This window comes from Rhinolophus hipposideros (genome assembly GCF_964194185.1).
Source record: "Rhinolophus hipposideros genome assembly, chromosome: 11".
NCBI lineage: Eukaryota > Metazoa > Chordata > Mammalia > Chiroptera > Rhinolophidae > Rhinolophus > Rhinolophus hipposideros.
In genome coordinates this window covers 16,475,464-16,490,645 of record NC_138057.1, presented here as the reverse complement: position 1 = coordinate 16,490,645, position 15,182 = coordinate 16,475,464, and the positions used below count along the sequence as shown (strand labels likewise).

Below are 15,182 nucleotides of genomic sequence, written 5' to 3'. Positions count from 1 at the left end.
AACTTATGAAGGGTGTCACTCCCCAAATCAAAGAAACTAATCACTTATGGGAAGGGGTTATGAGTATCATGAACCTCTATCATTACCTCTTTACTCCATAAGCCATATTGAGCAGATTGTCCAACCTGCAAAACACACATTTAGCAAACTTCAGTTTTTAATTTTTCCCCTTGATGTTTAAGAAAGCTGGGCTTGTCACTGCCATCTTCCAAGGGGATGTCTGTATAGTAACTGTTGGTGAAGTCTCAAAATGGGGGCTTTTCACATTCCCGAGAGAAGGGATCCCCACTGCCATAGACACTAGGTCTTCTGATGGATACAGTTCATCTCTACAACGGTCAGTGCAATGCAGGGGGAACACTGGTGCCATTGAGGAATCCTTCAGAGACGCAGTGTGGAGGCTCTGCAACAGTTAGCATTTGGCTGGCACCTTTGCAGGCGAGTTCGAAGTCCTCCACCTGCACTGTCATATACTTTACACTACTTTGAATTCTCGTATCTCTGTTGATTCCTGAGTATCCTAAGGCACACCGATTAAGTGATTCACCCAAGACCACAGGGCTAGTAAACTGGTGGCTCCGATATTCAAACTCTGCAGTGGATAGAATCCCATAAATTTCCCTTCAACCTCCCAACTTTGAAGGACTCTCATTTCTTAGGAACAAAGTGGTGTTGTTACAGGTGGACAGAACCTTACAACCTGAGCTAAACCTCCCATTTCTCAGTGTGCTCAGCTAAGGTCCAGAGAAAGGAAGATGAGACAGCCTTGCTGCTCCAGTGAGCAATGAAGGATAAGACCTGGAGCCTGTTGCGTCTTGTGACTGTGCTGTAAGAAGTGTAGCCCTACTCATGGTGCAAGCAGCCAGGCAGAAACAAACCAACTGGAGTTTCTCTTAACATTTTAAAAAGAAAGTAGTTGGGGTGGGTGGGGACTCAAGAAAAACTCTCCGCATCCTTTTCCTATTTCAAAAATTAAACTGATTTCGTAGTACTTGACTCTTCTTGCTTTATCAGTTTCAAAGAGACCAATTTGATGTTCCAAATTTGCACAACGCATACCAATGAATTACCTGCATTTAGAGGAGGTCGGCCAAGTTAATACATTGCCCCTATAACCACCCTCAATGGTCAACACTCTGTACATAAGACCTGGGTGGGGGAATGATTTTTCTCTCTTTTAACACCAATGAAAGGAAAGCCTGAAAGATGTTTCAATCTTATTGCCTAACCTGTGGCCTCAAGTGAAGCCAAAGCACACATGAGAAAGCAACTCCTTCTGGTTTTATAAAAGCCAAAAAAAAAAAAAAATCTCTTTCTGATCTTTCAGAATTGGAAAAAGATTCTGACATATGCCTGTTCCCAATCACCCCTGAGCGTTCCGTGTGCTTTGCCAAAATGGAAAACAAAGAACTGAGCTGATGTAATAGGAAGTGTCAGGAAAGGGAGCAGACCACAATGACAACGGGTCCACCTCTGTGTGTGTCTTGTCCCACTGCCCTCAGAGGCAGGGCCACGTTCCTCCTCACTGTACCACTGAGCATGGAGCACAGGCTTCGGTCAGTCACTAAGGTTTACAAAAACTATCTGCTGATGGAATCAAAACAATGAGGTTACTAACATATCTTAACTGCTGGATCCCAAATGAAAGCTATCAGGAGGGCTGGCTGGGGAGCCTGTGTGCACGTGCAGGTGTGGAAAGAGGACACAGCTTGTGCTTTCCACAGACGTGATGAGTAGACTCCAAGATGCCATGTGTTCATACATCAAAATAAAGGCCACACATACCAGAAATAAAGGTGCACACAAACTGTGTCACAACCATAAAGTAATCTGACGCAGACAATTCCATAAAACTGCTGGAATGATCACTACACAAGGCAGCTGGCATATGATACCTGCAGAACAGACCAACATATTGGGGTCTCCTTCCAAAGTGCTGAAAGGTCCACATGCAGAGGCAACCTTATGAATTCACTCAAAACAGTTACATTGCCTCTGCTCATTAATTGGGTAGGGACCGTCACACTCTGCCACGAGCAGCTTAGACACCAACCAGAAGTACACAGACAGAATCTCCTAGTCAAGTTTTCAGTATTTTCAAGACAGGGTGGAAACCCAACCTGCCCCATGTGTTAAGGGAGGGGTCATTCATTCCCCACGCCCCAGCCCAGGAAGCTCTGGGCAGGAGGCCTGGGGCTGCTGTACTAGGATCTCTGAGGACCTTCTCAGTGGGTCTCCAGTTCATCTTGCCTGGGAAATCCTATGTGACACCATGATCCTGACGTCTTCCCTCAAGGCCCATTTTAGGAAGAAGTCAGTCCTTTGCAACTCAAGCTGAGTTATCTTCCTCTTGCCCTGCCCCACCAACAAGGAGTGCGGGGAGGAGCAGCGGACTCCAGAGACAGGAGCAAGGTCATGCTGCAAATGGCTGCCTGCATGCTGGTGGGGCTGGCTGTCCTCCCTGCTCGGTGCCACACATCCATGGTTCTCCCTCATGGGAGCTGAGGGAAGACGGGAGTAGGTGCTCCCAGCGGGCGCTGTGGACCCCAAGTCTTGTAGCAGCTGGGAAACTGGAAACAGGCAATTATAAGAGAAGATGGTATACACTGCACCGTGTTCTCTTAGAACTGCCTTGTTTACAGTGAGCTCAGACCCAAGGACCACTCCGACTCTCCAGAATTATATATTTTTGCCGGGTTTATCCAGAGTTCAAGGACAGCCATCTTTTCTGTGTTGTCATTTTAAAATGTAAGCCAATTTTTAAGGGACACCAAATTGACAGGCTCCAGAATGACCCATGATGATGGGCTGCAGTGTGGCAAGTAAATATTAAAGTGTGTATTAAATCTGAATTTTTCAACTTTAAAAACAAAGTGTGCTTTACTCATATGTAATCAATGCATTGCACGAGTACCCTCACCGGCTCCCCATGCATCACATACTTTCCTGAGGGAAGGCTGGAAAGTCCTCAAAGGGACAGTGAGACACTCTCAACCTGTTCTTCAGCTTGGACATAATCCACTTTACAAACAAGACATTAATGGATTTGGAGGATTAATAGGTTAAAAAAAACCCTAGCTTTAACTAAAGTAATCCTCAAAGGACAGGTAACTTCAAAAATCACCATTGTGGTCATCCTCAGAGTGAGGGTTACACAAGTAAGAGAAGCCCAAGTCAGGAAGAAAAGAGAGAGCTAATTATTTCTTCTACTCTTAGTACAAACTACATTATGAAGCTACACACAAGATAATCCAACATGTCTCACATGCAGTCAGACAAGTTCAAAATTATTAAGGTCATTTTATGACTCTTGTTTTAAAGGGATAGTATTTACTAAGATATCGGAAAAATAAAACATAAAGCCTGTCAGCACATGATAATTAGGAAGGCATTTGATATATTGCTTGTTATCTTTATCTTCCATATTTGATCAGGGTTTATGAACTAATGAATATAATAACACAAGCCCACATGTATATAACCTAGAAAACAATATATACCGCAGATACATGTACAAACATTTTTCTATAGTTAAGAATACAACTCAGATTATAACCAGGCCCTATTTTTGAATGAAACCATGTTTGGGTAGAGCATTCCCATTTCAAGCTAGTTGTTTATAGGTAGAGGATAGAAAGAAGGTACCTGCCTACTTTCCAATAAATTTAGCTGACAGACTAAGGGAGGGCACACAGGCAAGTAAAAGGGAAAACGTAAAGTCAATTCAAGTCAGTAATAAAAATATATGTAAAGAGAGATTACCAATGAGTAAGAAAACAAAATTCTGAACCCTAAAATTAATGGTCCTCAAAACCACTCCTCTGCAGTGACTGAGATCTGCTCTGAAGTTAAACCACCAGATCATCAACTTACCCCCTTATCCAATGAGACAGTATCATCTGTCCTCTAAGAGAGAAAAACATTATTCAGGAGAATTGATACCAGTCTCTTCCAAAAGGAAACTCTGATGGTGCAACCAGCAAACGCCTTAAATGCCACTCAAGTGCTGATTTAAAAGGCTCCTTTAAAACTGCATCAAGACTTATGGAAGCAGGCACACAGGCCATTAGACGAGATCACACTCAATAAAATTAAAGCTGCTCCACAAGATGAGAGATGAAAAAATTTAGCTGAAAGTTTAACTTGGATACTATGTCCCAAGAATGTACTTAAGGGGCTTGAATCAGTATCCCTCCAAATAAATAAGAATGGTTTTATTTTGAAAATTGTAGTGAAATAAGCATATTAGATCAGCAATGCTCATGTTAAAATAATTCTCCTTCTAATTATTCATATGGGTTGACTGTTATAAACCTCACAAGCCCACTTTTAAACTTATCCCGTTATATGGATTTTATTTTTTTTACTTTAAAACATGCATTTCATTAATATTAATATCTTTGAATATTATAACATTTACAACTTGTATTTTCCAATATCTCTCAACTCCTAAGGTACTATGTCAACATAAAAACAGTGAGAAATTTTCTAACTGTCCGCTGGGAGATGACAAACTCAAGGGTGAGAGCATTAGAACATAGGTATCAGGGACAAAATATTTGTGTAACGATTTAGAACTGAACTAGAGACAAGCAAAATGCCAATAAAACAAGCAAGTCCTTCATTCAAGAGTCTTTATCTGGTAAAAGAAGATTCAACCCTTAGTTCAACAGGAGAGGGGGAAAAAAATCAAGATAACGACAGCCACATTTTTAAAAGTTAAAAAAAAAAAAGAAGGCAACCAAACACACATCAGGTTAAACTTGAACTCTAGGAATAGAGGCTCTCAATATCTTCTAACACTCAATTAGACCAAACACCTTCACTGAGCTCAAAGACTAGTTCATAATTTACTATCTGGACAGATTATGGGAGGAAATGAGAAGTGTAGTGATGGAACCAAGAGTTCGAAATAGGAAAAGGCAATGAAAATCTGCCCCATTTTCTGAAACGAAATTTCAGAAACTTACAACAGAAAAGTTTTATTCCCTTTTCCAAAACAAACAAACAACAACAAAAAACTATACATAGTTGTTAAGGAAGAATTTCCGAATTAATAACAGGGAATGAAAAGATAAAAGCACAGAATGGGCAAAAGATATTTAAAAAGCTATTAAATTTGGCCACCAGAACATCCTGTAAAGCTTTTTACCCCACTGCAAATGAAAAGCACAGAGCATGCAGAGGGGGCGGAGAGCAGATCCAGTAGTTACAAGCATCCTAGTATTTCAGACAGGCTTTGCCACTTCAATAATCTGGAACTCTCCTGAAGATCTTGTCATTTCAGTTGGTTTCCCCAATCTTCCTCAGAATTCAATCTTAATTCTAAGAACACAGTTTTACTTAACCACCACCATAAAACAAAAACCAGACCTTAATTCGGAAAACACCAAAAATAACTCACAATTTAGACCAACACAGCTCTCTACTAACACCAAACAGTTTATACTTTCACAGTATTAACATCAACAAGTTCCAAAATGTTTTCTCTCTCTCAGCTCAAAATTCCTTTCTAGGCCCCAAGGAGCTCTGAAGTTAACTGGATGGGCTGCCTAGGAAACACCTCTAAAATTCCTTCAAGATTATCTGCTGCTACATATGCAAAAAGTATTGTTCACTTAAGATACCATAAGGGCAACCTACAGGCAGAGTTTAAAAAAAAACAAAACAAAAAAACAACACGAAAGCTTTGTGAGATTTGTTTCTCTGTGAGGGCAAGTATCACCCAGCCCCAAGCAGCTCTCCCTCCGCCCCATCACCACTACCATGCACCACAATGATGGCTGAGTTCCTTCTGGTCAATGCTTTTTCATTTTACAAAGTTAGAGCAGAGAGTGAACACAGGGCTCAATCAACTGGTACTTGGTAATCCAGTTCCAATCGTAGCCTTATGACAGTACCCTCTTCTCCCGGGGCAAAAAGCTACCCTAAGTAGGACATGAACATGGTGTTTATGGCCAATTTCGTTCTCATACCTCAGGTGACGTTATTTATTGAGTAGTTTTTTAAAAGGAGGTATTTGACTGATTCTATCCCCACTTTATTTTTTTTTTAGTACTCTAAATATACCAGTGAAAAAATGCATATGAAAAGATGTATGAGATTTAAGTTCGAAAAGACGTAACTCCTTACTAAGCTACATCTGTGATTATATCTTTGGTAATTAACTATTCTGCCCCAGCAAGGAAAGAAACAAAATTGATATGCACTTGTGATTTTTTTAAAAAAATAGCATGGGGTTAGATGGCATTCTGGCTGTGGTACACCATATGGCCAAAAAGGATATTAAAACATGTCTGGAAAATAAAAACCGAGTGACTTTGCTTTGTGCTCTGTTTAACATCTTAAAATTAGTGTTCTTCTCACATGCAAATTAGAGATGTTTTCTAAATGACTGCGTTTGGTTGTTACCTCTGGATTAGAAAAAACTTGAAAAATTGAAATATTTATAATCATCTAAGAGATAGAATGTCTTCTTTCAGCTAATGACGCATGGCCATTCTATGGGCTATACAGGGGTCTGCAAACTACCACCCACAGGCCAAAGCCAGACTGCCATCTGCTTCTGGATAGCCCAGCAGCTAAGAATGGTTTTTACATTTTTAAAGCGTTCTTTAAAAAAAAAAAAAAAAAAAAAAACACGTGCAACAGAGACCACAGCCCACCAAGTCTAAAATATTTACTATCTGACCCTTTACAGTGAAAGTTTGCCAACCCCTATAAAAATTTAAAAAGGGGAAAGGGATCCATCTGTAGAAACTTCATGTGTTCAAATAGTTTATAAATCCTTAGTGATGCACGTATTGCAAACCAAAGTAACGGGAAGAGCTTGACCTAAAAACTGAGACAGGAGAATAAATTCTTAGCAAGAAAACGACGAAAAAGGGGAACTCGAAAGCCCTGGAAATGTTACGAACCGAGTATGCTGCAGGCCCGGGTTTCTCAACCTCGGCACCACTGATGTGTGCGGCTGGGGAACTGGTTGCTGGTGGGGGCTGTCTGTGCATTGTAAGATGTTTAGCAGCGTCCCTGGCCTCTACCCACTAGATGCTCGTACCACTTCCCACCCAAGTTATGCCAACATAAATGTTTCTAGACACTACCAATTGTCTCGAGGGGCAAAGTTACACCACCACACCAACCCCAAGTAGGTTTTCGCTGTGCCCATAAGGAAAGAGAACAACAACAATAAAAGTAATAACAAACCAGAGATCCTGTTAATAAAAGTACTGAACAGTGAACCTCAGGGTTCTGAGTTTTATAACTGGGCGTAAGAACCAGACCAGACTTACCTAAAACGCTGTGCCTGCTGAGCTAATGGTCCTGGATACCTTCTGTTTGGAGACTGGTACAGCTGGGAAAGGATGGCCTGATTGGTTTTTTGGCTTGGATTATTAGCAAACTTTACAGTGATTGGCTCTGTGGCACCAGGAGGTTTCTGGCCATTTAGGCCTTTGATAGCTTCTTCTGCCTCAATCCGCTTGTCAAATCGAATAAACCCTACACCCCTTGATATGCCTAGGGTAGATTTGGGTAAGGATTTGGGAAAGAGAGAGTGGAAGAGGAAAAGAAAAAAAGATCAATTAATTTTCCTTCTCAAGAACATGTTTTCACCCACATACGACATCTGCCACAAAATCAGAGGAAGAGGAAAGTTTTACCTTAACTTGGCAGTAATTCAGTCTAGAATCACAATTTTGTATTTTTAATAATACATGAAGTCACCTATACAATTTGAATACCCAATTATCATATGCCTACCGATAAGCTAAGAGAAAGCACCCAAGTATGTCCCATGTTTCCTCTCCCCTGCCTTCTCCTCTCCCTCCCACACATTCTCTTTAATGATGGCAACAGCACGCCTCAGTTTCATTTTTCAAATCATGCTACTGGACAAACAGCTCAAAAATGACAGGCATCGCTGCTCCGTTTCTTGGAACAAGGAGAACAGAACCCAGGCATTTCCAAAAAATGCTAAAAATAAATCCACAGCAGTAGAAAGATTTATTTCAGCTAAATTTTTAAATAACAATATTAGATTTACTACTATTATATAGGACAATGATCCTTTACGAAAAATGTCTGAAGAGGCTTTTATGGTGCCCTGAAGCTTCTCCACTGCTTTTAACTAGCTACACTTTATTAGATAGTTTTATATGGTGAAAAGAAGTAAAAGAGGGCCTAGATTTTAAAAATAAATAAAAGGAAAACCTCAAAGCTTTCTGGCTTCAGCAACATTATTCCTAACTATGGAATGCCAGTCCCTGTCTCATGCTCTCCTCATTTTGAGACGAGAATGAGAAAGCAGAGGGATGGCCAAATACGTGTCCAGCTTTTGAGACACGGTAGAGGGAAACCCAACTCACTCCATTTAGTTAGCTTAAACAGTCTGGGGGGGTGGGGGGACATAGCTGGCCACTGTGAGATAAGCAGTTGCAGGCAAACACTTTCTTGACTGCAGTACTTAGCAGTACCAGCTTGGGACTAAAAGCTAGAAAAGTCTACATGAATCAGAGTATGTCACTGAAGAAGAGGTTACTGAGGAAGAGAAACTGAGAAAATACACTTGAACATGATAACTTACTGGAACTTTCTAAAGGAATGAAGACGTACTTACTTTCCGATTAATACTGTAAGTTCAATGGCTTAGAATTTTATTCTAATGTGGAAGACGGAATTCTTCCATGCGTGCTTATCTTGGACCGCCCATCCCTTCATCCTTCCCATGGAAGCTACACCCACTGCACATTATTACCACCTGATGGCTGACTAACAAAACTGCAGGATTTTTCATGTCAAATGAAGTACTCAATTTTGCCTTGAAAAGTGTTAAGTACAAAGATGCAATGGTGAGATGACGGCAAAGAGGTGTGCAGCATGAATCACCCTTAGGACCAAAGTGTTCCACGAGGAAAGCCGCTGCTCAGCAGCGCAGTGGCCTCCACACAGGCTGGGCCCTCCAAACCCGTGTTCCTCTGGCGGAGGGAAGAAGCACACGAAGGGCTTGATAGAACGCCCACCTCAGAGTTTCGTGAATTAGGTGTTGGGTGGGGCCCAGTCGTTTGCTTTCCTAACAATACTCCCGGAGGTCGCTGCCGCTGCCACTGCAGGACCACACTTGAGAATCAGTCACTAAACCAGGAGGTGATATGGCAGGCCTGCCCTAGAGCCCCCGTACTCAGGACGCATGTGCAGTTCAGACAAGGACTTGCTGTAACTCAGGTGAAACCTACTGTCAATTCACCGAGCCCTCCTCATTAAAAATGAATGAATTGAAAAGCATCAAGTGATATGAACAAAATAAAAAGGCATTTTTGTTGATTTAAACAAGTGTATCTGGCATTGCCAGGCCTGGATTTCAATTTAATCCCATAGCACTCTGGTGATAAAACACATCGTGATGGAACACATAAAGAGGATTGTGAAACGCAGCTAAGAATACAGTACGTTTATGTACCCTCACTGGACTACACTGCTGTAGTCACACAGCAACCTAGCAGTCTGTCCCCTCCAATCTTTCCTTAGGGAAAGGTGACCCTGCGGGATTGTCCCTCATTGGGGTTGAGTTTATGCTACTCTAAGTCTCCATGTTTGGTCCTTGTAAGCAGAGTCTGCAGTCAAAGACGGGTAAGATCTCTCACGGGAGAAACAACCTAAACCAGACGGGACCCCCCTAGGTCCCCCATGAGCTAAAGTAAAGTTAGGAGGTAGCTGTGCCCCTCCTCTTCTGAGAAGCTGCTGACACATGCCTCAACTATTGTCCTTTACCCTCAGGTGTAATGGACCCATTAGAACAATAGCATCTCGCCCCTCCTGTTTGGCTCATGGGATAATCTTATCTTGTGAGACTTGTTCCCCCAGGGATTGTATGCACCACACCTTGGTCATTTGGGCGATGGTATGCATTGGTTGCTTTGGGACCATTATGGGATTTGGAATGAATGATTATTGTATGGTGTAAGAGTTTCGCAGACCCTGCCCTTAATCATGTGATTTCTATTGTGAAAAATCAATAAATACCCACGGTGACCAGATTCGGGGCTCCAGTCCCTTGAGGCTGTGAGTCCCTTGGTCCTCTGTGATTTAACTATATTTGAGTCTCTGTCTCTTTATGATAGTTTAACCCTCGCTGCCTCCCTCGCCTTCCCACGGCTTGTGTTGTGCAGGACGCAACACACTGCCTCCAACAGCAACACCTACGGGCCAATCTCCCATTCCGTGTAGGACGGTAGATACCGCTCTACCCAAAACTCTAAGTACGGAGCTTAGTCTCCTATGAGGCTAATAATTCGCAAAGAGGGCCGTGACATGGGCCGCTGCTGATCACATTCTGATCAACTAAATTGATCTTCACTTGAAGAATTAAAAACTTGGCCTGATTTTATTTAAAAACTTGGCCGGATGAATCCGTCTCTTTTAAAAACAAAATCTGACTCTGTAGCACACGATATCTAGTGGTATCACCATTATAAAAGGGGGGGAGGAAAAGGAGAGAGAAAAACAACAAGGAGAATGAAACAGGCGAGAGAAGAAAAACACACACACAAAAAGGAAAACCTACCTATCTTCGTTTTAAAAGTGAGCAAAATTTTAATGTGATGGCTTGAGTGTATGGCACTACAGGTGATTCCCCCCCCCCCCTTCTTGTCATATATCTCTATTTTCATTACGTTTTTTAAAAAGTGTTGAACTGGTAATAAAAAAAAAACACATGTACTTTATTTTAAAAATCCATCATCAAATCTATATTGCTAGCTTTTCTTTCACTGAAAGCTACAGCAGAAGAGCTCCCTTACACACACAAGTTTTAACAAACATAATAGTCTTCTCATTTCTGTTTGGTTAAAAGTTACATTAAGCATAAAATCCATGCTTAACATTCGAGTTCAGACACACACAAGCCTACGCAACACAGCATGGACCTGAAAACACCCTTGCCGGCAACTACCAGAGCCGTTGTAGTGTAATGCTCCCTTGGAGAAGTAGCTGCATTCAACTATGCTTCGTACAAAAATAAAGTTGCTTATTAGGACTTCATAAGGAGGATGGGGGCTTTTTTCACGCAGCGGCTTAGAAATGAAGATTATAACATCTGCAAATTTATTACAAGCCATGAAACAGGCTTCGAACCTGCACCTTCAGGGTGGAAATGACTCAAGCTCAATCACTGTACTCCACAATCTATCTTTATCCATGCATATTTATGAATAATTCCAGTAGAAAACTGCATTTTCTAGCCCACATATACCTTTGATGTGTTCTAGAGGCAGGGTTGATCTATAGGAAGGCAGGCTATTTTGCAATCTGCCAGTCAGAAAGTGTTAAGCGATTGTCCAGCGTGGCTGCCTACTTACCAGTGACCTGGTCAACAAGAATACGAGAAGTAATAATGCGTCCATATTGTGAAAAAAGCTGTTCCAACTCCTTCTGGGTCATTGTTTTTGGAAGTCCACTGACGTACAAATTGGCATCTCTGATAGAAGCTGAACTTGGGCGAGCATAGGAAACCTGGAAAAGGAAAATAAAATTAAATGTACATGCCAACTCAGTTCCCTCCCTTCAGAAACTCAAAGACTGGCTGAGGTTAGTTAGTTAGTAGCTTTTCCAGAAGGCACATACAACAAACAAGGAAGTTACAGCAAGTCCTGCGTTAACCGTTTTACTCAGTGCTGGAGAAATTCTCAACTAATGGGAAATGCCGTTCTCCTGGGTGGAGAGAACATTTACCCCAGACTTGTAAGTGACAAAACAGACCAGTGAGGCACACAGCACCAGGATACTTGCGGTTAATAGGTGTCCTCGATGGGGCCAAACCCCTAAACTAGGAATTTAGGCTCAATCCAATGATTAACTTTAAAGACTCCAAATGCATCTGATATTTTTGTGACCTGTTTTCGAGCCTCTCCCATGTCTGGGGGTGATGGTGCCAACAGTTCTAAACAATTTCTCCTGCTATCAGTAAGTATGCCCTTTTGATTTATTCCAAAATAGCTTTCTATCCCCACCCCCAAATTCCCACAAATTTAAATATGTGAATGAGTTGTTATCGCTCCGCTCCATCATCCTTTATTAAGTTCTTGTCTTTTTAACCCTGATTTCAAAAGATCTTAAGTCCCTTGATTGACTTTACCTGCCAGTTTATGTAGGCTTTCCAAAAGCTTCCTATCTTTTTAGATGTAGTACCCAAAATTCTACAAGGATGGAAGACAAAGTATATTTGTCCAACTCTATTTGTTTATAATCTACATTCTTCCATAAGCTCCATATGGGAGGGAGCTACAGCTGTCTCTCTTATCACGGTATCCCCAGTATCTTGGCACATGATAGATGCTAGAATATTTGCTGAGTAAAGACAACCTAATACCCCACTGACCCTCTGGGTCCACAACAGCTTATTGGAGCACAGCATTTCAGGGACAATTCAACAAGTCTTTGTGATACATCTTGCCCAGATTGTAATCGATGGCTTTTTGGCTATAATCTACAGCTCTACTATGTGCCATTCCTGACCACATTCTCTTTGGTGTAACGGTAAGCTTTTTTGAACTACCTGCAAAGAAATACATTTCACAATACACCCCCATCTTCCAAATCATTCTTAAAAAAGGCAAATGGGTCTCACTCTAGGATTGACTTACAGGGGTACCAGGATATGATGTAATAACTTTGGCCTGCTCACTTTATCCAGTAGTATTCCCTTTTCACCTAGTTCATTGATTAAACAAAACAAAAAAAGCTAACATTTAAAACAGCTTTTGATATGAAATATTTTCTCCATGATTTAAATTATAGCCACAGCTCACTTTGTTATGACTTTTTTGCTTCCCCCCCTCCGAAAAGCAAGCCAGGTTTTATACTACTTTATAAAGGTCTTGCTGTCTTTCACCCCTTCCCTAATAGTATTAACATTTAATACTCTTATCCTTTATTCAGTAAGTTTGCTTATTATCAAGTGAAAATACACCTGTTGGACCAAGGCTACATTTGGAAGGCACAATAGCCCTGTCGAGCCTATAGACAGAAGGAATTTGGAATAGGGGTGGAGAGAAGGCAGGTAACTATTCATGTAGTACTCTTCTCTCTCTATGTCTACACCCTAAGCACTACAGTTGGAGAACTACAGTATAAGTAAAAATAAGTTCCTTTATTGGGAAATGATGGAAATGAAGGAAAATTCCAAGTGATCACTCAAATAATTTGAATGGAATCTAGTCTTGGGACTCGCTATATAAGCTGATAAAAACATGAAGCCGATGAATTATATATGCATTCAGTGATGGGAATACGTGAAGAGCCAATTTCTGAAGTACAATTCTCAATTACCTGGGTAAGCTAAAATTCTACCACTCGGACTCCCTTGGTATCTAATGGACTCCAGGGCTTTATTTCAGGGGCAGGGAGCTCTCGGCATGTCAGCCGTTGGTCTGCTCCAGATCACGTGAGCAAAGTGTTCCCTTTGTGAAGAGCCACTTCCCATGGGCAACAGAGTAAGCGTCTGCACATTCTCACAGTCAGGAGGTAACTTCCTATGACGGACGAAGGAGGCAGTGGGGCAGGCAGCCTCTCCATGAGCTCAAGCAGGGCATGAAATAGCAGTAGTTTAAAGGTGGCAGGCAGCTCTCTAACCAACGTGCCTGGCCACAAAATTAGGTTCAATTCATTCAGGGCTCTATGAACTTGGACAAATTCTTTAAGTCTACGACCACATAATTGTACCTTCTTTATATGATTAGTGGGAATAATTCAATGAAATAATCTCTAATGCACATAACATGCGGAGCACAGAATCTAAAAACCTGGGTGACTACCATATAAATATTATTTACCTCTATATGCAGCATCTGAAACATGTAGGGAAAGACCCCGACCATTAAACTTGAGAGTAACCTGAGTCCATTACTGTGTTCCGAAATAATATACTCACGCAGTGACATTTACTGCTTGGTGCATTTCAGAGGAGTGTGGGTGGAGTGTTTTAAAAGTTATCCTAAAATATATTTAGGAAAACGGGTTTATATTTAGTGCTTATATAAAAGCTTTAAAAACATACTTGGGTCAGTTATGTTATCTGCTTTTATATTTCCTTCAATATCCAGTCTTTCGGTTCACATTGCTTCTTTAATTCCCAGCCTGCATTGACTGTATTTTCTTATTTCCTATATTCTCGATGCTTTGGCATGCAAGGCCTGGATCCTGAACAGACCGCCACTCCCAGGGAGAGCTAATTCCTAAAGATAGTAAATGTCTCCCTTGAGAGCACACTTTTGGGATACAAACCAGCCGGTCCAGGCCATACCCCATCTCCTTTATCAAACTCCCACACCCCAAGCCAATATTCCCCGGGCCCTACTTCAGGCCAGGGATAGGTACCAGACAGCAAGGGGCCATCCCCAGAGCCCAGAGCCCTCCAAAATGATTCAAGCTATCCAATGCTCAACTTACTGGGCACACCCCGCCCTGCCAAGCCCTTTCCTCCCTACAGAACCCCAGTAAAGGCTCTGGGCTATGCTGCCCTCGCCGCCTCCCCCGCCTCCGACCCATGAGGCCCAGCAAGGCAGGCGGTGCCTCCCGTTCCTAGAGATTTGCGAGTCGAACCTTTCTCCTCCCTAGCAATCGCGTCCACGGGTGCAGGTCTTAACATACTCGACTGAAGCAAATCCTGGGGACACTTGAGAACACGGCCACATTAAAAGGACTGGGAGAACCAATAACAAACCTCCTCGAAACAGTCGTTTTCAGGAACTCAGTCAATGATCCAGTTCCCACAGGCAGGACAGAGGTGCCTGAACCGTATGTAAAAGGGACGGTGAGAACAAGTCAGATTTCTATGTGACTTACACGCAGGCGTTTCTGCAGAGACTGCACTGGCAAAGCATTTTAAAGACAAGACTGTGTGTGCCTCACAACAACCCTGTGAGGCAGGCAGGACACACGTTTGTGTTTTACTGCCGAGGAAAGAGGTGCAGACAAGGAACAGAACGGGCCTAAGGTTACACGGATACAGTGTTGAGTTCTGGATTCAGACCCCACGTTCTTATCTACTTGTCCAGTTTTCTCGCCACAATACCACGCTATAGTAACTAGCTGGTTCTGCGAATTTGGAAAAATGAAATGAATCTTGGCTGTTTCACACACACACACACACACACACACACACACACACACGCAGTGAAACTGAGCAC

The 15,182-nt window shown here is 42.0% G+C and overlaps 1 protein-coding gene across 23 annotated transcripts in view; it reads right to left on the bottom strand.

The window, feature by feature from the left end:
• ELAVL2 (ELAV like RNA binding protein 2) overlaps positions 1-15,182 on the bottom strand; it is a 132,339-nt gene that overhangs the window by 3,306 nt on the left and 113,851 nt on the right. For 22 of the 23 annotated variants that reach the window (XM_081066365.1, XM_081066358.1, XM_081066377.1 and 19 more), the window contains 3 exons: positions 11,355-11,508; positions 7,293-7,518; positions 87-125 (listed from right to left, as the gene is read on the bottom strand). In XM_081066365.1, the coding sequence (XP_080922491.1) occupies positions 87-125; positions 7,293-7,518; positions 11,355-11,508 (419 nt within the window). The remainder of the gene's footprint in view (positions 1-86; positions 126-7,292; positions 7,519-11,354; positions 11,509-15,182) is intronic. The other variant, XM_081066371.1, reaches the window with a different exon arrangement.